Genomic DNA, 24,645 nt, shown 5'->3' with positions numbered 1-24,645 from the left:
CGCGAGAGAATCCCAAGCAGTCTTGTGCTGTCAGTGTAGAGCCTGACTCGAGGCTTGACCTCGTGGTTTGTGAGGTCATGACCTGAGCGAAAACCAAGAGTCAGATGCTTAACAGACTGAGCTACCCAGGTGCCCCTTGCCCATTTTTTAATCAGGTTATTCATTTTCTTACTGTTATGAGTTCTCTGTATATTTTGGATAACCATCTTCTTCATCAGGTATGTCTTTTGTAAATATTGTCTTCCAGTCGATGGGTTGTTAGATTTTTTTATGCCTCATCCCTGCCCTCTTTTGTGCCCAGTGTTCCCCAGTCTGGAGCTGTTCTAGCTCACTTTTCCCAATTCCCTTCTATTTTGTACCAGTATAGAAATGACTTAACTGTTTGCTGATCCAAGTGATAACTTGGGGATTTAACTGCTCTTGACAAACTTGGAAACAACCTCCCTATCATCATACCATGATTTTACCCCATGCTTTCCAGACCTCTGCTCTGGAGAAGTTTTCAACTTCTACTCTGAAAAACAATTTATCATTTCTACATTTGCTTTCTATCCTCTGGTCTCTCTGTTGTGAACTCTTCACTTTCTGTAAGGACTCAATTTAGATATGTTCCTACCCCTTCCTGCTGTAGATCTTCTGGTCATTTCTGTTTCTTGTGAGTAAGAAGGAAGAATTTGCAACTTTTTATAGAGTTGCAAGTTGATCATGTTCTACTTTAAACATAAAACACTTTTCCCCTCCTCATCCATTCTTCCTAATGGCTTCATAGTGCTCTCAGTTCATAGTAATGGTTGATTTTTAAGATGCATTATTGTTTTTATGTACCACTAAGGGGGCAAAAAAGGTACTGTCCAACTGTGATGCAAATTGATTGCAAGATTCATCCCAACTTAGATGTTTAAGTGTGTGGGAAAAAAAGTATGTCTTGGAACCATTGTCCAGCACTATAGTGAACATAGAAACAGAAAATTATGTATAGATTCTAAATCTAAATTTACTGGAGAGACCTATTTCCCAATTAAATTTCAGGGAGAAAACTAATCACCAGGAACTTTTTATTTTTAACTTTAACTGGCTTTCCCTACCACTCACCATTCTCTCTCTTCAGGATCTGACCATACCTGCCATGGTATGAGCTACCCTCATTCCTGTCTTGTACCTTAACTTGGGCTGCTTTCTTCCCATTTACTGCAGCCTTCATGTAGTGAAACTCCTCCCCCCAAAACTTCTCCTGCTGTACGTGGTATTCTATACTCTGTAGCTTGACACTGAATACATATTATCTAAAATTGTCTGCCATTATTTTATGTATGCTTTATTTTAAGTATTTCTATTTAGGATTAAGTAGGAACACATATACATTTCTTTGCCAGAATACATATAAAAAATGTACTGAGCACATAGCAAGATATTCAGTAAGAGTCTGTTGATTTTTAATTTTTTTTTTTGTTCTTGTTCAGTAGCACAGATCCCATTGCACCCTAAGTAATAAACCTTACAGTGGGTTGTTAGAGTTGCTATTTGCTATTTCAGAAGTCAGGTTAAATCTCCTGCGGAAATAGATATATTCTACATTACCATAGAGAAAAATATGTCTACTGTTTCTAGACTTTATAAATATTTTTCAAAAGACTTTTCCAACAATAATTACAGATATCATAGAGAACAAACATATCTCTAAAAGTAATTCTTTCTCAAAGCAATTGGGTTCTAAAGCTCTTTTTAAATTAGGGTTTTATAGTGCCCTTGGCTTAAATAAATCCAAATGAGCTTTTTTTTGCTAACTGCCTTATAAATGTTTCATTTGGACATAAGTCTTTGCTGGAATTAATTTGATTACATAATGTATGAAGAATAGCCTTTGTTTTTTGTTTTGTTTTTTATTTTTCTTTCTAACTTAAAAGAATCTGGACCAAAAAAAAAGGGGGAAAAATGGAAGTAATTGATTGCCAGGACCAAAACTACTCTTGAATAGATAGCATCTCTTCCCTTTCCGCTCACCTTGAACTCTACTACTTCAGTGTATTTCCCTAGTTCTATAGTCATTAGTGGCAAATGCTGTGTGGCAGAATATTTTGTGAGAAGATGGAATAAGAGAGTTTGCATCTTAAGAATCCTGGGTGGCTCAGTCAGTTAAGCGTGTGACTCTTGGTTTTGGCTCATATCTCACAGTTTTGTGAGTTTGAGCCCCGTATTGTGCTCCATGCTGACAGTATGGAGCCCGCTTGGGATTCTTCTCTCTCTCTCTCTCTCCCTCTCTCTCTCTCTCTCTCTCTGCTCCTCCCCCACTTGTGCTGTCTCTGTCTCAAAATAAATGAATAAACTTTTAAAATTTTTTTAAAAAAGAGGATTTGCATCGCATTGTATATTGCATCTCAATATATATATTGCATATCAATTATATCATATAACATCTCATGTTAAGATCCTCTCTAAATACCCAGCCTGTTTATCTCTTCACCACTCTCACAGACTCTTAGAAAAATCCCTTCCACTGTTTTGAGTAATTCAAGCCTGGCCTTTGGTTTACAAATTCTACTCAGGAAAAGAAAGGACAAGGAGCCCACGGGAGTAGCTATTATTCACACAAGCCCTCTTGAAGGGCTTGCCACATATAGGTAAGATGCTTTATCTTAGGGACTCAACCGTTTGTAAACAAAATTAAATTTGTTTTGTAATTATTTTCCTCCTTTCTAAATGGCCTTTAAACTGTGAGTAGGACATCATCAAAAAGGGAGATTGCATTGGAAGAGGGTGGAGGAACAAAAAGGAGACTGACAAATGTGCCCTTGTAAGGTGGCATTAGTTACCATAAAATCTAACAGGATGGGTTGAGAAAACACAACATAAAATTTCCACAAAGAGGAACTTGATGTAATTGTATGAAAGTCTTTATCATATGTTTATTTCTTTTTGAGAGAGAGAGAGAGAGAGAGAGAGAGAGAGAGAGAGAGATAGAGAGCAAGCAGGGGATGGGCAGAGAGAAAGAGGGAGACGGAATCCCAGGCAGGCTCTGTGCTGTTAGCACAGAGCCCGATGCAGGGCTTGAACTCCCAAATAGTGAAATTATGAACTGAGCCAAAACCAAGAATCAGGACTTAACTGACTGAGCCATTCAGGTTCCCCAAAAGTTTCTCATATTTATTCCGCAAGACAACCTTAGCCTGGTCTGTTAAAAAAGTCAATGCCATGGGGGGGGGGGGGGAGGCTTAGTTTTGTTTTTTGTCTTCTTTATATTTTGACTTCTGTATATTAAAGTAATAATCTCAGTACAATGTGGGATCCTTGATTGAATCTGCATCCGTAGAGAAAGGCTGCTATAAATTTCACTATTGGAATAATTTGGTAAACTTGAATACAAGCTGTGTGTTTCATTAGGTTAAATTTCTTGGGTGTGATAATGCTGTTGTCTTTGATTTTGGGAAATATATACTAAAGTATTTAAGGGTGATTAGTCCTGATATCTGCAATTTATTTCAAGATGGTTCAAGAAAAGAAAATGTATGGTGTGTGTGTGTGTGTGTGTGTGTGTGTGTGTGTGTATGCACACATACGTGAGTGCACATGCTTAGTGCTGAAAGAGGGGTTTTCTCTTTCACACATTTGTTTTACGCTAAGTGATGTCCTGTGGGTTTTGCCTCTTGCTTTCTTTTCTTTAGGATGCATGCTCATTTGTGACTTCCTAATTGTTATTTTCCCTTGTGTCCATTTTGCTAGTGTGGAGCTACTTGGGACGAGTTCTTTAATTGAGTTCTAGAAACCTAGAATTTATTTTTAAACTGTTTGTTTGCTTACATTGCAATGATTAATCCTGTTATCTAGGTTGCAAAATACATGCTATTATTGATTACCAACAGAATAGGTCAGAAAATATGGAAGGATTTGTGCAATTTCATCACCTCTAAAAGAAAAAGTTTTTTAAATTGAAGTATAATTAACATGATGATGTTATATTGGTTTCAGGTGTACAACATTCGGATTCAACAACTCTATATGTTATTCAGTGCCCACCACAAGTGTAGTTAACCATCTGTTACCATACAATATTATTATAATATTACTGACTATATTCCCTATGCTGTACTTTACATCTCCATGACTTATTTATTTTATGCCTGTAAGTTTGTACCTCTTAATCCCCTGTATCTATTTTGTCTGTCCACCTAACATTCTACCCTCTCTGGCAGCCACCAGTTTAGTTTGTTGTCTGTATTGAGTCTGTTTTTTGTTTGTTCATTCATTTGTTTCTTACTATTTTTTATTAAGATTTAATTTTTTTAAGTAATATACACCGAACATAGGCCTCAACCTGCAATACTGAGATCAAGAGTCGCATGCTCTACCAACTGAACCACCCAGGTGCCCTCATTTGTTTTTTAGATTGCACATTTAAGGGAAATCATATAATATAACTACTTTGTTTAGCACAATACCCACTAGGTCCATTCTTGTTACAGATGGCAAGATCTTAAGATCTTAATCATTTTTATCACTGAGTAATATTCCATTGTGTGTATATATCACATCTTATTTATTCATTTGTCTATCAGTGGATACTTCTATTGCTTATGTATATTGGCTGTTGTAAATAATGCTGCAGTAAATATATGGGTACATATATCTTTTCAAATTAGTGTTTTTGCTTTCTTCAGGTAAATACCCAATAGTAGAATTAAAGGATCATATGTAATTTCTATTTTTAATTTTTTGAGGAGCCTCTGTACTGTTTTCCACAGTGGCTGCACCAATTTACGGTCCCACGAAGAGTGTACAAGTATTCTCTTTTCTCCACATCCTCACCAACACTTATTTTTTGTCTTTTTAATACTAGCCATTCTGACTGGTTTAAAGTGATATCTCATTGTGGTTTTGGCTTGCATTTCCCTGAGGATTCAAATGATGTTGAGCATCTTTTCTGTGTCTTGGCCATCAGTATGTCTTATTTGAAGAAATGTCTATTCAGGTCCTCTGCTCATTTTTTAATTGGATTGTTTGTTTTTTGGTGCTGAATTGTATAAGTTCTTCATGTATTTTGGTTATTAACCCCTTTCAGATAGGTCATTTGCAAATATCTTCTCCCATTTGGTAGGTTATGTTTTTGTTTTGTTGATGGTTTCCTTTTCTGTGCAAAAGTTGTTAATTTTGGTGTAATGCCAATAGTTTATTTTTGTTTTGTTTTCCTTTCCTGAGAACATATATTTATAAGTACATTGCTAAGGTTGATGTTCAAGAGATTACTGCATGTTTTCTTTTAGAAATCTGGTGGTTTCATTATTACATTTAAGTCTTTAATGCATTTTGAGTTTATTTTTGTATATGGTATAAGAAAGTGGTCTAGTTTCATTGTTTTACATGAAGCTGTCCAGTTTTCCCTGCACCATTTGTTGAAGAGACTGTCTTTTCCCGCTGTGTATTCTTGCCTCCTTTGTCCTATACTAATTGAGCATATAGGTATGGGTTTATTTCTGGGATCTCTATCCTGTTTCATTAGTCTACAAGCCTGTTTTTGTGTCAGACCCATACTGGTTTGATTACTGCAGCTTTGAGTGTATCATAAAATCTGGGATGGTGATACCTCCATCTTTGTTCTTCATTCTCAAAATTGCCCTGGTTATTTGGGATCTTTTGTTTGTATTATACAAATTTTAGTATTATTTGTTCTGGTTTTGTGAAAAATACTTATTGGTATTTTGATAGGTATTGTATAGAATCTGTAGATTGCTTTGGGTACTATGGACATTTTGATGATATTCTTCCAACCCATGATCATAGTATACTTTCCCATTTGTTTATGTCATCTTCAATTTCACTTAGCAGTGTCTGAACAGTTTTCAGAGTATAGGCCTTTTACCTTCTTGGTTAAATTTACTCCTAGGTATTTTATCCTTGTTGGCACAATTGTAAATGGGATTGTTTTCTTAATTTTTGTTTCAGCTACTTTGTGATTAGTATATAGAAATGCAACAGATTTCTGTGTATTAATTTTGTATCCTGCAACTTTACTGAATGCATATTTTAGTTCTAGTAGGTTTTTGGTCTTATCTCTATGGATAGTATCATGTCATCTGCAAATAGTGACAGTTTTATTTCTTCCTTATCAATCTGGATGCCTTTTACTTCTTTTTCTCATCTGATTGCTGTGACTAGGACTTCCAGTATTATGTTGAATAAAAGTGATGAGAGTGGACGTCCTTTTATTGATTTAAAGGACAAGTTCTCAGTTTTTCACCATTGAGTATGATGTTAGCTGTGGAATTGTCATATATAGTCTTTATTCTGTTGAGGTATATTCCCTATGAACCTGCTTTGTTGAGAGTTTTTTTTTTTTTTTTAATCATGAATGCATGTTAAATTTTGTCAAATGCTTTATCAGCATTTATTGAGATGATCATATGGTTTCTATTCTTCCTCTTGCTAATGTGATATATCACATTGATCACTTTTGCAAATGTTGAACCACTCTTACATCTTGGAATAAATCTCACTTGATCATTGTTTATGATTTTTTTAGTGTATTGTTGAATTTTGTTTGCTAATATTTTCTTGAAGACATTTGCATCTATGTTCATCAAAGCTATTGGCCTGTAGTTTTCTTCTTTTGTACTGGTGTTGCTATCAAAGTAATGCTGTCTTCTTAGAATAAATTTGGAACTTTTTCTTCCTTTTCTATTTTTTTGGAATAGTTTGAGAAGAATAGGTATTAACTCTTTTGTAAATGTTTGGTAAAATTTACCTGCGAAGCTTTCTGGTCCTGGACTTTTGTTTGTTGGAAAATTTTTAGTTACCAATTCAATTTTGTTACTAGTAATTGGTCAGTTCAGATTTTCTGTTTTTTTCTGATTCAGTTTTGGAAGATTGTATGTTTCTAGGAATTTATCCATTTCTTCCAGATTGTCCAGTTTGTTGGCATATACTTTTTTATAATATTCTTTTGCAGTCCTTTGTATTTCTGTGGTGTTGGTTGTTACCTCTCTTCCTTTGTATCTGATTTGTTTGTTTTATCTATTTATCTTTTTTTCTTGATGAGACTGGCTACAAGTTTGTCAGTTTTGTTGATCTTTTCAAAGAACTGGCTCTTGGTTTCATTGATCTTTTCTATTGTTTTTCTTAGTTTCTATTTCATTTATTTCTGCTCTAATCTTTGTTATTTCCTTTCTTCTCCTAGCTTTGGCCTTTGTGTTTCTTCTTTTTACATGTAAGGTTAGGTTATTTATTTGAGATTTGTTTCTTAAAATAGGCCTGTAATGTTATAAACTTCCCTCTTATGGGACACGCCTGGGTGGCTCAGTTCATTAAGCAGCTGACTCTTGATTTTGGCTCAGGTCACAGTTGGTGACATTGAGGTCCACATTGGCCTCCTCACTGACAGTATGGAGCCTGCTCGGGATTCTCTCTCTCTCTCTTTCTCTCTGCCCCTCTCCATGTTCATGTGCATTCTCTTTCTCTCTCTCTCTCTCTCTCTCCCCCTCTCTCTCTCAAAATAAATAAATAAACTTAAAAAAAAATAAACTTCCTTCTTAGAACTACTTTTGCTGCATACCAAAGATTTTGTACCATTGTGTTTTCATTTTCGTGTGTTTCCATGTTTTGGGGTTTTGTTTTTTTTTTTTTTTTTGGTTTCCTCTTTGATTTGTTGTTTGACTCATTGGTTGTTAAGTAGCATGTTGTTTAGCTTTCATATGTTTGTGTTCTTTCCAGGTTTTTTTTTCTTGTAATTTATTTCTAGTTTCATACCTTTGTGGTTGGAAAAGATGCTTGATGGGATTTCACTTTTTTAAAATTTATTGAAGCTTGTTTTATTGCCTAACATGTGATCTATCTTGAAGAATGTTCCAGGTGCACTTGAAAAGAATGTGTATTCTTCTGTTTAGGGTGGAATGTTCTATACATTAATCTGTTAGGTCCATCTGTTATAATGTATCATTCAAAGGCACTGTTTCCCAGGGCATCTGGGTGGCTCAGTCGGTTAAGTGTCCGACTCTTGATCTCTGCTCAAGTCTTGATCTCAAGGTTGTGAGTTTGGGCTCCACATTGGGTATGAGGCCTACTTAAAAAAAAAAAAAAATTAGAAAAAGAAAACAAAGGCACTGTTTCCTTATTGATTTTCTATCTAGATGATTTATCCATTGATGTAAATGTACCATCCCTACTATTAATTGTATTACTGTCAATTTCTACCTTTATGTCTATTAATAATTGCTTTATGTATTTAGATACTCTTATCTCAGGTCCATAGACATTTACAGTTGTCATATCCTCTTGTTGGATTAATCTCTTAATCATTATGTAATGCCCTTCTTTGTCTCTTGCTTCGGTCTTTGTTTTAAAGTCTATTTTGCCTGAAATAAGTATTTCCACCTTTTGTTTTGTTTTGTTTTGTTTTGTTTGCTTCCATTTGCATGATGTATGTTTTTCTGTCCCTTCACTTTAGGTCTGTATATTTCTTTAGGTCTGAAGTGAGTCTCTTGTTAACAGCATATAGATGGGTCTTTTTTTTTTTTTTTTTTTTTTTTATTCAGTCACCCTATGTCTTTTGATTGAAGCATGTTGTCTATTTACATTTAAAGTGATTATTGATAGGTATGTACTTACTGCCATTTTGTTAATTGTTTTCTGGTTTTTTGTTTGTTTTTTTTTATTTGAGAGAGAGCACACGTGTGGCACGCACATACTTACAAATGGGGGAGAGGGAGAGGGAAAGAGAGAAGCAGGCTCCACACTTAGTATGGAGCCCCATCTGGGCTTGATCCCAGAACTCTGGGATCATGACCTGAGCTGAAAGCAAGAGTTGGATGCTTAACCAACCGAGCCATCCAGGTACCCTGTGTGGTTGTTTTTATAGTTCTTCTGTATTCCTTTCTTATCTAGCTCTATTATCTCATGGTTTGTTGGCTTTCTTTAGTGATACACTTGGATTCTTTTCTCTTTGTTTTTTGCATGTCCTACTACCAGATTTTGGTTTGAGGTTACCGTTAGGTTTGTATATAACATGTTATGCATATAACAGTCTGTGTTAAGTTCATGGTCTCTTAAGTTTGAACGCATTCTAAATTTTTACTACCCACTGTCCACATTTTATATATATGATGTCATATTTTACATCTTTCTACTTTTTGTATCCCTTGACTAATTTTTGTAGACATAACTGATTTTACTACTTTTGTGTTTTAAACTTCATACTGGCTTTATAAGTGATTCATCTACTGCCTTTCCTCTGTGTTTGCTTTTACCTGTGAGATTTTTCCCTTTTATAATTTTATTCTAGTTATGGCCCTTTCTTTCCAGTCAAATAATACCCTGTAATGTTTGTTGTAAGGCTGCCTTAGTGGTGATAGTTTCCTTTAACTTTTGTTTGGGAAATTCTTTATCTCTCCTTCTATTCTGAATAATAACTTTGCTGGGTAGAGTATTCTTGGTTGCAGGGTTTTTTCCTTTCAGCACTTTGAATTTGCTACTCCCTTCTGGCCTGCAAAGTTTCTGCTTAAAAATCAGCTGATAGCCTTTGGGATTGCTCTTGTATGTAACTGTTTTCTTTTGTTGCTTTAAAATTCTCTCTTTATTATTACCTTTTGCCATTTTAAGTGGACCTCCTTGGGTTCCTCTTGTTAGGGGCTCTCTGTACTTCCTGGACCTAAATGTTTCCTTCCCCCAGTTAGGGTATTTTCAGCTATTGTTTCTTCAAATAGATTTTTTACCCCTTCTTTCTCTCTTCTCCTTTTGGGATCCCTGTAAAGTGAATGTTAGTATGCTTGATGTTGTCACTGAGTTCCTTTACCCTGTTTTCATTTTTTATCATTCTTTTTTGTTTTTGCTGTTCAGCTTGATTTTTCCCATACCCTGTCTTCCAGACCGTGGATCCGTTCTTGTGCCTCCTCTAGTCTGCCGCTTTTTCCCTCTGGTGTATTTTTTCAGTTACTGAATTCTTTCTCTCTGACAGGTTCTTTTTTATATTTTCTCTTTGTTGAAGTTGTCACTGAGATTCTCCACTCTTTTCTCAAGTCCAGTGAATATTGTTATGGCAATTATTTTGAATTCTTTATCAGGCCTATTGCTTATCTCCATTTCACTTAGGTCTTATACTGTGATTTTGTCTCATTCTTTTATTTGGAAAGTATTCCTCTGTCTCCTCATTTTGTCTTACTCTCTGTGTTTCTGTGTATTAGAGAGGTCAGCTACACCTCCTGGTGTTGAAAGCAGTGGCTTTATGTAAAAGAGGTCCTGTGTTGTCCAGTAATGCATTACCCCCTGGTGACCAGAACCAGGTGTTCCACTGGGTATCTCCTGTGTGGGCTACGTTCCCCCTGCTGTTGTGACTGAGCCGTATTTGCCTGCAGCCGAGCTGGCTGCACTGACCTGCTTTTCCTCCTGTGGGCGTACTGGGCAGGGTTTGCTCCCTGCACTGTTGAGAGGTCTCTCTGAGGTTGCCTAGGGCTCATTGGTGGGCGAGGTTGGGGTCAGGCTATTTATCTGCAGTCAGCCTCTCTGCCATAACTACAGGTGCATAGAATAACAGGGCTTGCTCCCTGTGCAGCCAGCTAAAAGGGTCAACTGCTGGATCTGGGTCATCTCACCTTCTCCTCTGGGCAAGAGTCAGTTTGGAGTGGCACATGTCCTTGCTGGGGCTGGTTGCAGGAAGTGGTGGGACAGAAGCTGCTTTGGAGGATGCCTGCTAAGGTGTATTCACAGGAGAATGTAGTGCTAGCAACACAGATGGAGAGTGTGAGCTCTGGCTCCATCAAGTGTCCAGCTATCTAGGCTGGGGAGGGGAAGAGAAATGGTGCCTGTCAGCAGTATTATTCCAGGAGATATCTGAATATTCCTGCTGTTCCAGTGCACATTCTGAGATTAGTAAATAAATCTTCACATACATTCTAGGTCCTGTGTCTTTGGTTGAGTTAATTATTATGCTGGCTCTTTAAGAGTGGGGACTCAGTTTTCTACTACCTTTCAGATTTCCTAGAGTTAACCCCACTGATTTTTAAAACTCTCAGAGTTAAGGCTTATTGGTTTTCAAAGCCAGATGTTATGGGGACTTGAATTCCTAGTTCAGGTCCCTAGTGCCTAGGCTGCCTGGTGTGGGGTCTATCCTCTTGCTTCTTTGTGCTTATGATGTCCTTCCTGTTTGTGGTTAGTTTCACAGGGAGTTTGGTTCCCAGTCATGTCTATGCCCCTCCTACCGTTTTCAATGTGGCTTCCTCTCTAAGATTAGTTGTGGAAGATTTGTTCTGCCAGTTTTCAGAGTTAGTTGCACATATGTAGCTGCTATATCAAGAGTGTACTGGAGGAGGTGAGCTCAAGATTCTAAGAAAATGTTTTAAACACATTTTATTAACATGCTCTTATGTAGCAACTATGCTAATACTATACCGACTCCAAAAAGGTGAACCATTTCATAGAAACATTAGATTCCCTAGGTAAGCCACCTAGAGCTCATCAATGTTATTTGATAATATGTGAAAATTTTACTTATAAGACTGGTATGCGAGTACTATTGAATTAAGTTATGGTTTAAAGCAATGGTCTGTGTTATTGCTCTAGAACAGATAGAATAGAACCTACATGGCAGAGGTCAATAACCCACTATTTTTGAGAAGTTAGAGTGTCTCTTTTCAATATTCTTTAAGTTTGGTGCTTTAAGGCCCAAAGTAACCTTTTGGTGAGTAGCTCAATTAGAAGGACTGAGTGTTTAATAATAAAAATATTTTTTATTCTTCCTTGTACAGGATCTTTTTAAAAAAAAATATTGAATCTGAGATTGTTCCTTTATTACTTTGTAAGTTCCCTTGTGCCTCATACAGTACTTGTGTACTTGAGGGTAAATCCACACTTCCTCCCTCCTTCTCTCTCTCTCTCTCTCTCTCTCTCTCTTTCTCTCTCTGCTATTAGTCTATGTGTCTCTGACATTGATAAGAAAGGGAAAGTGAACAAGTTCCCAGAAATTTCAAATAAGCAAAAACTAAAGATTGAGATTGGCTGGGAAACATCTGGAGGAGTAGTGATGAGAAGGGTCTGCACATGGTTGCTGTGTGTCTGAGGCTGTCTTCAGTGGGACATGCTGAGAAGGCTGGGGCTGGCCTCACCAGCTAACATTAGCAGCATTGTTTATGTCCAGTGGAGAAGAGCACCCCCACTGCACTCTGTGAGGATAATTTCATCTCCCTATTAAGGAGAACTATGACTCAGTCAGACAGGAGTTGTCCATCTTCCCTCTTTACCTAAAGATCTCAGTCTTCAGCCTTGCTCTCTTGGGAGGACTTTTTCCTACTGTCAGCCAGCACCAGTCTTTCCACTGTGTCAGGCAAGCCCAGCCTCAGACTTTCTTCATGACTTCGGTTCTACAATTGACCCTTTCTGGGTCACATTTTCAATCTCTCTTTTAAGAAAAGTACTCTCCCTGGACTTTGCTGCCTCCTAAGCCATATCCTAGTTGTCCCTAGTTGTTTCCTTTCTTTTACCACCATTTCTTGGAGCTTTTCTCTACTAATGGACTGCCTCCATTCACTTACCATCCACTCACCCACTTTTGCCATTTTTCTTCCAGCTCTGCCCTCACCACTCTACCAAATGTGCTCTCAAAGACCTACTTCTGAGATTTAGATTCTGAATTCAGGGTCTTTGAGTCTTCATTTTTCTTGATTTTTATTCAACCTTTGACAAGGTGTATTGTTCATCTTAAACCTTGATGCCCTGCCTCCATTCCACTCTTACTCATCTGTCCAGCATGTTGCCTCTGTCTGTGGGTCCTCATCCTCCCTGCTGCCCCTGAACCCTGCCCAAGGCCTGTCCTCAGTCTTTTTCACTCTTTCTAATTAGTTTCTCCCTTCTGGATCCCATCCAGAGCAACAGCTACAATGCAAGTACCTCTGCAGTGTGTTGCATGTCTACCTTTGTAGCTCTGGAACCCATTTTTCCCCTCACAAAATCCTGTGCTTTCCATTTCTGTGCCTTCTACTCTTAGCCTTCAGCTCACAATTTTCTCTCTCTACTTTATCCATAACGTTTTGACTAAATGAAGAGATTCTGGTTGAGATAAAGTAAGTATTTCATTGAGAATAAGGGGAAACCCCTACATTACCACTGTCACTCCCATCCCTTGCAAAAACTCATTTTGTCTTTATTCTCCTTTGGGTAACTTATCAAAATTTTATTTGACTAATGGAGTAAATATTTAAGATTGGTCTCCACCAAGTTGCATGAGAATAGATACCATGTATATGCATCCAGCTCTCAGTTGTGTTTACTCTGCCAGTTATAGACCTTGGCACATAGCAGGTGTGCAATATATTTTTGCTGAACAGAAGAATAAATGAAGTAGGAATTGACCATTATAGATTTGCCAGTATGTTATCAAATTTTAACTAAGTAACTAGATTTTTAAACTTTTTCTCAAAATATGTGATCTTTTTCATAAGTAAAATTATTTCATAAGTAAAATTCTTTAAAATATTTAAGTGTGATTTTTTTAAATGTTTTATTGAGTGATTTTAAAGGAAACTTTCAGAGTGCCTGTTGGTAATTAATGAATGTTCCTTTAATTTTCTTTTTGAATTTTGGTTGTTTTTTTCCTAAAATGAAGGCATTTTGAATATTCTTTTTTTAATATTGTTAGTGTTAATCTTTTAAAAGGGCTTAATGTTTTCTGACTATAATAGTAACATACATTCATTATAGAAGGTTTAGAAATACTGAAAGTATTTTCAGTGGAAAAGAGAGTGAGGAAGCAAGCTCACTGATGTCTCTTATGTAGGCACTGATCCCATCATGAGGGCACCACCCTCATGATCTTGTCTAAACTTAATTATCTCCCGAAGGCCCCATCTTCAAATACCATTATATTGGCAGTTAGGGCTTCATTCAGTTAGATGAATTTTGTTGGGGGAAGGAGAGGGACACAATACAGTCTATAGCAGCCAACAACAAGAACTATTTCAGAGACTGTTTGTTGTTACCTAAGTAGCATTTTAAAGAGTAGATCTAGACTTATTCTCATTTTATTAGTGGGTAAGATTATTTGAAAATCTTCATAGAAAAAGTAAAAATTACTGACTATTCCTTTTTCATCCTGGAATATGTAGTTAAATTGTGCATTGTTGGCATAAGCTGGAGCTGCGAAATTACATGAAATTGTGGTAATAATTGTGCTCTCCCATTCTCTGAGTGCTTATAGTCCCTGAAAAACTGCAAATGGCTCTTAATGTCTTTAAAAATACTTTATGAAAAGAGATATTAGAGAGTTTCCTTTTCCCATGTGGAAAATAATAGCCAACTTTATGGGTGATTATGATCACTCACCAAAGTTTCTTTTAAAGTTATTCTCGGGCACCTGGGGGGCTCAGGTTAAATGCAGCCTCGGTTAAATGTCCGACTTTGGCTTAGGTCATGATCTCACAGTTTGTGAGTTTGAGCCCTGCGTCGGGCTCTGTGCTGACAGCTCAGAACCTAGAGCCTGCTTCAGATTCTGTGACTCCCTCTCTCTCTGCCCTACTCTATCTTGTGGTGCTCTGTCCTCTGTGTCTCAAAATAAATAAATAAATAAATAAATAAATAAATAAATAAATAAATAAATAAACATTAAAGACAAATTTTAAAGCTATTCCCATTTTCTCCATAAATAAATGATACAATGAATAAAAAAAGATTTATCATCTCATAGTGCTTTATATTTTTTGAAAAATATTTATATAGTATCATTTTTTTAAATGTCAATGATAGGTTGATCTTATAATAATGATGTCACTAGGATAGAATAAATATGATCTCTGTTTAATATTGAGAAACTTGAAGAAATTGGAGAAATTAAGTTATTTTACGTAGAATGAGAAATCCAGTTTGGATCAGTTCTGTTACTTCAAGTCATATTTTCTGTGTGTTCAAAGAACATAGAATGTTTCTATTTCTTTGGTCCGAGAAAGAGTAATTAATCAGAGAAAGATACTTTAAAATGGTTACCTTTGTAATTATGTAGAAAAGTGAATAGTCAGGGGATATCTTGTTAATGTCAAGTTGAAAATTCATATATAGCATTCTCATTTATAGTGGTGTATTTTAAATGGCTATTTAAAGACACTATTAGTTTGTTATTGTTGTTTTTTAAGATTTTAGAAACTTTATTTTAACATTGATGTCTTGGAAGATACTATTATATGGCCAGTATAATATTGTATTTCTTTTATATTTATGCTTTCAGAATCAAATAATTGGTTTTCTTAATGTCTTAAGAAGCTGTAGTGGTAAGAACCCGGGACTATTTATTAGAGGGTAAACAAAGCTAGTGCAAATATTTTTTATTTTTGGCTGCCAACTTTGGCTGATGAGTTGTCAAGTGCGGAGCGCCTGCGGGGCTAAGTCGTTCCAGAGTCTGACTTCGGCTCAGGTCATGATCTCACAGTTCATGAGTTTGAGCCCTGTGTGGGGCTCTGTGCTGACAGCTCGGAGCCTGGAGCCTGCTTCAGATTCTGTGTCCCCCCGATCCCGACCCCTGCTTGTGCTCTGTATCTCTCTGTCTTTCAAAAATGAATAAACATTTAAAAAAAATTTTTTTAATTTTTTTTTTAATGTTTTATTTTTGAGACAGAGACAGAGCATGAATGGGGAGAGGGTCAGAGAGAGAGGGAGACACAGAATCAGAAGCAGGCTCCAGGTTCTGAGCTGTCAGCACAGAGCCCGACGCGGGGCTGGAACTCACGGACCGCGAGATCGCGACCTGAGCCGAAGTCAGATGCTTCACTGGCTGAGCCACCCAGGCGCCCCTAAAAAAATTTTTTTAAAAGATGACTTGTCAAGTGTACATCACAACAGGAGTCACTACTAAGGTCTCTTCCGTAATTACTCAACTTTGTTGTTGTAGTAGGAAAGCAGCTGTACACTACACATACACAAAGGGGCATAGCAGTGCTCCAGTAAAACTATTTACAAAGACCAGCAGCAGCCATATTGGGCCTGCAGGCCATAGTTTGCCGACATCTGGAATAGAATATCAAGTGAAATAGAGTTCCTCACCATATTTCCCTATTATTGGTCAGACATTTAGTTTGTTTTTCTTAAATTCTATTCTAATTTCACCTTTTAATCCATACTTTTGTATGTTACTGTGCTTTTATATCTTCAGCTACTTTTCTAGGCTCTCTAACATCCTAACCCAGCTTGCCAAAATTGTTGTCAAGACCCCCATTTTTAGCCAGTTGAACATTTACTGATTTACAGGAATGAATAGTTAAGGAAATGAAGGTACTGGATATAAAGAAAAGATAGACTCCCGTGAATTTGGGTGGTCTTGGAAGCCTTATTAAAGGATACAGGATACAGGATTCAAAAACTGCAGGGAAATCAAGTATTAGAAAAAAGAGAAGAGTGTTGTTGAGAAATTGTTGACAAGGGGAAGCTCACATCTTCCCATAGTGTTTCATCCCTCGTTATATGGAATCCCACCATGGAGTGGTCCTTTTCAAGATCATTTCCTGGGATAAAATGATGAAAAGTGTCACTTATTATTCTCTAGGGATTCCATCTCTTGTATCATTTATTTTCCTTCCATGTGCTTAGTAAGATAGGGGATTTGTGCAGATTGCCTGGGAAGGTCTGAGACCTGTGGCCTACACCAGCTCTGCTCTAAGCATTCTACAAATGGACTTCTCTCCAGCTAGTTGGCATTTTTTTCCCTTAGTGCCTCTTTCAGTCTTTTGTGGGCATCAACATGATGGGTAGGTAAGACCCTGGAGGAAGGTTGTAGGAGTCTACCAACTTTCTTGGGTTATAGGCTACCTTTAGGCTTAAATGTGTACATGAAAGGAGTCCTCTATGGGGATCTTGTCTAGCTCATTAGGGACATAACCTGGGATTTGGAATTAGGGTTATTTAAAAAAGGAGAAACTGGAAATGAGCATTTATTTCTGTTCTGTGCACATATTTCCCTTTGGAAGTAGCTAGCAGGTGAAGTAGCTGGCAAGACAAATGGAGTCCTGCCATCTCTCAATCTTTTCACCTTTGCTATGATTACATCTCTCAATAGTTAGAGCAGACCAAGTGAGTATATGAATGGGGGCCTGATTCTGGAAGACAAAGCCCTGTGTGGAGAGAGTGAAGCCCCTGCAGTGGGGTAAGCCTCCAGTGTGTCTTCTCCTTCCACAAGTACAGCTACAGGCCTAGCAGGTGACCACCTAGATTTAGCAATAGGATCTGGCGTCACCAGGATGTGTGAAGAGCCAGGTAGTGTGTTTCTGTTGCCTCAGGCTGTATGAACAAGTTCCCTACAAAAATTGCAACATGTTTGCATCTTAATTGCCTCTGACTTTTGGGGCTGGAATCCATTTCTAAAGCCAGAATAAGATCACATTGAAACGAGCAAAGCTCCAGGACACTGATTTTTTAGCTTCTGGATTTTTGGATTGGAGAGTGTTCATTTCTCTTTACTTCAGAAGAAAGTGGGTGAACCTGTAAGCCTTAAGTAATAGTCATGAATATTGTACTGTTTGGCCACAGTGGTATGATGGAGGGTATCAAAGGACATACAAGAATGGGAGCATCACTACAAAGGGAGTATGTTGTCATTTGTAATTAAGGTTGGAGAAATGTCAATGGAATCATTAAAATCCAAGGACTAAAATGAAAATAAAGACCTTTGCCCAGATACTCTGGCTCTAGAACCCTGGCTTGCCTGGATTCAGAGGGAAAATTAGGCAGTGAGTAAAACTATAGTGTTTAATATGTGAGCAGAAAAGTACTAACTGGATTTTGTAAGGAGACCACTAGGAACTTGGAGAGAAGAGGATCAGCTTTAAAAACTGACCATAGGAGAATTAGAAGAGGAAATTTCTAAATTTAGAACGTACCGGACATTAAACAGATGAAAGAGCCTTTAAGAAGACTTAAGGCCTAGAACTTCCACTCATGCAAAGCACTAGAGTAAGGCAGATACTTTGAGGCTTTTCTGCTGATCCTCACCCCAAACTAGACTGGACCCTATGGAGAGCTCCTTTCTTCTAGGCTTCCTTTGTCTCTTTTCTCCTCACTGTTTCATTTATAGTGGAATCTTCAGATGCAACTTTTCAGGTTGTGCTAAGGTAAAACTTTGCTATGTAAATCAATCTATGAATCTAAAACAATGCATGAAGCTTCAGTATTTAGTATTTACCATACCCAATTTTGTGTGTTGAAAAATATCAATCCAAATGGAAGAATTAACTTCCAGTAAGAACAGAACATGGTTTGCTCAATTCTTTCCCTTTTTTAAAACTATGCAGGTAATATATGCTTTAAATACTAAAAATGATGAGCATGAATCTGCAATTCAGGCCCTCAAAGATGCTCATGAAGAAGAAATCCAACAGATTCTTGCAGAAACAAGAGAAAAAATATTGCAATATAAAAGCAAAGTAACAGAGGAGTTAGACCTGAAGAGAAAGATTCAGGTTTTAGAAGCATCATTAGAAGACCACATAAAAATGAAGCAGCAGGCTTTGACAGAATTTGAAGCTTATAAGCACAGAGTCGAGGACATGCAACTTTGTGCAGAAGCCCAGCATGTCCAACGCATAGTAACCATGTCTAGAGAGGTTGAAGAGATCAGAAGGAAATTTGAGGAAAGATTACGGAGTTTTGGGCAACTCCAAGTACAGTTTGAAAAAGACAAACGGTTGGCATTGGAAGATCTGCGAACTGCTCATAGACGGGAAATCCAAGAGCTGTTGAAGTCCCAGCAGGATCACAGTGCCTCGGTCAGTAAAGGGCAGGAGAAGGCAGAGGAACTGCACAGGGTGGAGTTGGAGACATTAAACAAAACACTGGAGGAGCTAAGACTTGACCGGAAAAAGCTAATTGAGGATTATGAAGGCAAGTTGAATAAAGCTCAGTCCTTTTATGAGCACGAGCTTGATACTTTGAAAAGGTCACAGCTTTTTACAGCAGAAAGCCTCCAGGCTAGCAAAGAAAAGGAAGCTGATCTTAGAAAAGAATTCCAGGGACAAGAAGCAATTTTAAGAAAAACTATAGGAAAATTGAAGACAGAGTTACAGATGGTACAGGATGAAGCTGGAAGTCTTCGCGACAAATGCCAAAAGCTTCAGATAGCACTTGTTACGGCAGAGAACAATGTTCAGGTAAGTAAAGCCTCTCACTTTCAACCTATGGATACCCCCTGTCTCTCCCTCCCCAGTTTTGTCTTTTTCTTTTCAATTAGACTACTTTAACTTTTTTTTTCCATTTTGCTTTCTTCTGCTTTTCCTTTGTGAGAAAAATCAAGAAAAGGGCAATTTTTACTACTCTGTAGTTATTATCTACTACTAGAATTTCAAATACTAAAGGCCCATAAAGATAACTTAAAACCTGATAAAGAAAGGTTTCTATTGAAATAACGTGTTGATATTTTTCACAAGTGACTTGGGAGAGTTAAAATATCGGGCTTTAGTTTTAATTATGTTTTCTCCTTTACCTTCATTAATAATGGTCTGCACAGTGATCAAAAATTTGTTTTCTAAACCTGAAAATAGGTATAGAAAATTTCATAGCTGTTTTTAATATCTGCAGCATTTGAGTGGATTAAAAAAGGTTGAATAGCCTTTCATGATTGGGTCATATGATTTATGAAGGTAAGTTCTAAGTGTTATCAAAACAGATTTAAAACTAGGTATTATTAACTGCGACTTTTGAATACGAGAAAGTTGATGCTTGTAATTTAAGTGAATTGGCATCATTAGCTTAGCTAATTAGCTTCGCATCATTCTTGCATATTAGTAATGGCTATTTGATCATTCTTAGGTTCTTCAAAAACAGCTTGATGATGCCAAGGAGGGAGAGATGGACTTACTAAGCAAGCACAAGGAAGTGGAAAGTGAGCTAGCAGCGGCCAGAGAACGTTTACAACAACAGGCTTCAGACCTTGTCCTCAAAGCTAGTATGTGTGACCACAGTTCTTGGTGTATTCCTTAGCTAAAACCAACACTAAAATGTTTACTCAAGACAAAATTTGCCTTCTCTTCTCATACTTTAACATTATTTAGATTCTAAATATTTTAAAGGACTCTAATTTCTTTTTAATCATAAGATAAGCAAATAATAACTTATTTTTAAGAATATATATTTTTATACAAAAATTAAGAGCAGGTATTTTATCACCAATAAATCATTCACTAAAAGAACAAAGAAGCATTCTAAGAAGTTTTTTGTTCTTTAAAAACATGTTTTAAAGTATTTAAATTAGTGGAACTATATGTGAATTATAGTGCCTCATTTCATTTGGCTTATTAATAAGGATCATTTACATACTAAAGCTGAGTTGCCCATCCTAATATGGCTAATGTTCTCATTTCATAACCTGTACTAGAGGAAGTGGGTGATTCATGTCAGTTCTGAAGTTACATTTTGCCCAAGTGTTTAGTGTGCCAGATGAAGCCATTTGAAGTAATTCTTTGAGAATGTCATTTGATTTGATTGGCTCATCTGTGAATTCCCAGATGACCTTTCTCCTAAGTAGTAGTTTTTCAACTTTAGTGTGTATGAAAATCACCCAAAGGGCTTGTGCAACCACAGATGCTGGGCTCCAGCCTCAGAGCTTCTGATTTAGCAGGTCTGAGATGATCTTCACTGCGGGCTCAAGTTCCCAGGTCTGCTGGTCCAGGGCACTTTGAGAACCACTGGCCTACCTAACACATGCTTTCTGAGACCTTTATCTCACACTCATTTTTCATCTCTCTGTCTCTCTTATTGCCCGTCCCCCTTTTTTGTTGTTGTCATTTATTTATTCTTTGATAACTTGCTGACTTAATCTCTTAATCCACCTTAGTTCTTTATCAGGTTTCTTGTCTAAAACAAATTCAGTTTCAACCAAACCACTGCCTTCCATATTTACTACCTGTGTACAAATTTCTTTCTCTTTAAAATTTTTTTTAATGTTTATTTATTTTTGACAGAGAGAGACAGAGCATGAGTGGGGGAGGGGCAGAGAGAGCAGGAGACACAGAATGCAAAGCAGGCTCCAGGCTCCAAGCTGTCAGCACAGAGCCTGACGCCGGGCTCGAACTCACAGACTGTGAGATCATGACCTGAGCCGAAGTTGGATGCTCAACCGACTGAGCCACCCAGGCGCCCCTAAATTTCTTTCTCTTTATGTGAGAATTTGAAAAAAGAGATTAGAAAAGAACAAATTGCTCATTTTGGCACTATAGTGCCATCCACTTTGTTTGACTCCCAAGGCTTTTTTTTACATGCATCTCTGAGAGTTGCTTCTACTTCAGCTTGTTTAGTGTGCAATCTTAAAAAAGGGTCCTGGGTACAGTGATGCAGTGATGTGAAAATAGACCCTTTCCTCGTTTAAATGATTCTACTTGGATAGGAAACATTCCCATGATAAATATTTCCATTTTATACGGTGAACAAACCAAAGTACTGTTTGTACATGCAGACTATTTATTTCACTCGGGTATTAAGTACAATTATGTCATTAAATATAAACTTTTACACCACAGTGCAACAAATTTTAAATTGCAGAGTTTTTCTTTTTGGGGTATAGGTCATATTGGAATGCTTCAAGCGACTCAGATGACCCAGGAGGTTACAATTAAAGATCTAGAATCAGAAAAATCAAGGACCAATGAGAGATTGTCTCAGCTTGAAGAAGAAAGAGCTTTTTTGCAAAGCAAAACTCAGAGTCTGGATGAAGAGCAGAAGCAGCAGATTTTGGAACTGGAGAAGGTAAAAAGCAGTAGAGTTTGCCCCCCACCCGCTGTCCCACAACAAAGAAAGGAAAAGAAAAAAAGTTCGGTTTTCTCAGATTTGATTTAAAAAGTGTTTACTTCTACTTCACAGTGTCAATTTTTATGTAATGTTTATGTATTTTGAGAAAGAGAGAGTGGGGGCGGTGCGTGGAGAGAGGGAGAGAGAAAATCCTAAGCAGCTAACATGGGGTTTGAACTCACAAAACTGTGAGATCATGACCTGAGCCAAAATCAAGAGTCAGATGCTTAACCGACTAAGCCACCCAGGAGCTCCAATAACAGTCCATTTCTTAATTCTAGTAAGTTTTTGTCTTTATCTTGAGGAAAAAGATATAAAGCTGGACTATCTATTGTACATGTATTCAGAATATTTTTTTCAGATTTTTTTAATTTTATTTTTTATTTTTTAAAATTTACATCTAAATTAGTTAGCATATAGTGCAACAATGATTTCAAGAGTAGATTCCTTAGTGCCCCTTACCCATTTAGCCCATCCCCCCTCCCACAACCCCTCTAGTAACCCTCAGTTTGTTCTCTGTATTTATGAGTCTCTTCTGTTTTGTCCCCCTCCCTGTTTTTATATTATTTTTGTTTCCCTTCCCTTATGTTCATCTGTTTTGTCTCTTAAAGTCCTCATATGAGTGAAGTCATATGATTTTTGTCTTTCTCTGACTAATTTCACTTAGCATAATACCCTCCAGTTCCATCGACGTCGCTGCAGATGGCAAGATTCCATTCTTTTTGATTGCCGAGTAATACTCCATTGTATCTGTATATACCATATTTTCTTTTTCCATTCATCCATCGATGGACATTTGGGCTCTTTCCATACTTTGGCTATTGTTGATAGTGCTGCTATAAACATGGGGGTGCATGTGTCCCTTCGAAACAGCACACCTGTATCCCTTGGATAAATGCCTAGTAGTGCAATTGCTGGGTCGTAGGGTAGTTCTATTTTTAGTTTTTTGAGGAACCTCCATACTGTTTTCCAGAGTGGCTGCACCAGCTGGCATTCCCATGTATTCAGAATATTATTAACAATTTATAATGTAAAAACTTAAGACATTTCAACGTATTTCAACCAGAAACTGTGAAACTCTTATTTTAGTGGAATGTACATTGTGGTTGATCATGTTTTTGTACTGATGAAATGTGTTTTTGCCTATACACCTAGGAAATTTCGGTAAAACTTTTGGCAATCCTTGAGCTCTGAAAATTCGTATACCAACATATTGAATTTCTAGATTAAACAAATAAGACCTATCATTTTTAGAGTAATTGCTGAATATTTATTGCAGTTGTTCAGATATCAAGTGGGAATTTTGGAATCTTTCTTTCCCTCAACAACCAGGCATATTAAAAATAAGTCTGATCTCCTTGCCCTTTGCTCACCTCCCGTTCATGCCTTACCTGAGTGCCATGTGGTTTCTCTTACGACGACTCCACAGAATGTGTGTTTGCCCCAGCCTCCGGGGACATCCTGGTTGCTGGACTTGATGAATCTCATCCAACAGTGTTACTTATTTCTCTCTGATTTACAACATCTCCCTTTTGGTATTTCACATTCTCCCACATTTTCCTCCTGCCTGCCCGGCCTTGCAGTCTTGTTTGTGAGCTTTCCTTCTGTCTGTTCCCTTACCATTTACATTCCCCAGCATTTTCACCTCATTCTATATGCTTTTCCATTCTGGTAACATCAGCTGTCCCTTGTTAAGTGATCCCTCCCAAATCTGTTGGCCTAGGCCCCATCTTTTCCCTAAATGTGTGCCCTGTGTGTCTAACTCCCACAAGATATGTTGGTTTCTCACAAACGTGTCAAATCAGCATACCTAGAACTTTCTCCCCTCAGAAGTACTTTTTTTTTCCCCACTCCTTTTTTCAACCAATAGCACTACTGTGTGTGTAGCTTGGTAAATCAGTTGTTATTGATTACTGTTTCCTTAACCCTCTTACCTGTTAGGGAGTCCTCTTGGCTTTCTGCTCCCTTAATATATTTTTGTTCCATCATATCCCTTCTTACCCTTTCGCGGATTCTAGGTTTAGGTTTAGATCATTGTTGCCTGGATTTCAGTTACAGCTTCCTAAGTGCTCTCCCTGCCTCAGCTTACTAGCCTACTGTCAACCTGACTGTTGTTAAAAATATGTCACTTACATAAATTGCAGTGATTTCTCATTCCTATCAGAATAAAAGTCAGAGTCCTTAGCATAAAAGACCCTTTTTCATAATTTGATTCATGCTCCCTGCTGAGCCCCATTACCACTGCCAGCCTCATATCTGCTGTTCCGTCCACACCGCTCAGCTACATGGTCTTCCTATCTTATCTGAACTTCATCACCCGGCTGGCTACTGCTCATTTTTCAAAATGCTGGAAATGGTTTTGAATGCAGGTTTTTGACACCAGATCCAGGTTTGAAATTTTCTCCTCTTTCATTTCCTGATGGACTTGTGAGAATTAAATGAGAACGTGTCATCAGCAGCTCAGATGTTTTCTCTTCTGGAAAGCCTTCCCTGATGTGTGTATGTATGTATGTATGTCTCTATGTCTCTCTCTCTCTCTCTCTCTCTCTCTCTCACACACACACACACACACGCACACACACACCCTTTCCCACCCCATCCAGGTTAGTCTCCTTTCCTGTATACTCTTACAATGTGTGATGTACACTCCTTTCATAGAATGTATAAAATTATATTTCCATTGTCTTTTGCCTTTTTCCAGACTGTGACTGCTTAAAAGGCATATAATTGGCACTCAGTGAAATTGTATTGAATATCATCTGAGTGGTAAATTGGTAAGCTATTTTGTGTACAGCTTTGACATACAGGGAGGCTTTCTGTCTTAAGCTCACAGATGTGCTAACTCACACTTGGTTCTGACTAGCCTGTTTTATTACTTGTGTTAAAATTATTAATTTTGTCAGTGCTACCCTGTCATTT

The 24,645-nt window shown here is 37.5% G+C and overlaps 1 protein-coding gene across 11 annotated transcripts in view; it reads left to right on the top strand.

Moving 5' to 3' along the window:
* The window catches only part of FAM184A (family with sequence similarity 184 member A), a 122,051-nt gene that overhangs the window by 28,069 nt on the left and 69,337 nt on the right, over positions 1-24,645 (top strand). For all 11 annotated transcript variants that reach the window (XR_006717525.1, XM_045499421.1, XM_045499418.1 and 8 more), the window contains exons 2-4: positions 18,240-19,094; positions 19,753-19,888; positions 21,503-21,684. Coding sequence is in view for 10 of the 11 variants with exons in the window: in XM_045499421.1 (XP_045355377.1) it covers positions 18,240-19,094; positions 19,753-19,888; positions 21,503-21,684 (1,173 nt within the window). In the remaining variant the exon portion in view is untranslated. The remainder of the gene's footprint in view (positions 1-18,239; positions 19,095-19,752; positions 19,889-21,502; positions 21,685-24,645) is intronic.

This window comes from Leopardus geoffroyi, chromosome B2, assembly GCF_018350155.1.
Source record: "Leopardus geoffroyi isolate Oge1 chromosome B2, O.geoffroyi_Oge1_pat1.0, whole genome shotgun sequence".
Classification (NCBI taxonomy): domain Eukaryota; kingdom Metazoa; phylum Chordata; class Mammalia; order Carnivora; family Felidae; genus Leopardus; species Leopardus geoffroyi.
The sequence above is the reverse complement of the archived record's forward strand: the minus strand, read 5'-3'. Positions and strand labels throughout refer to the sequence as shown.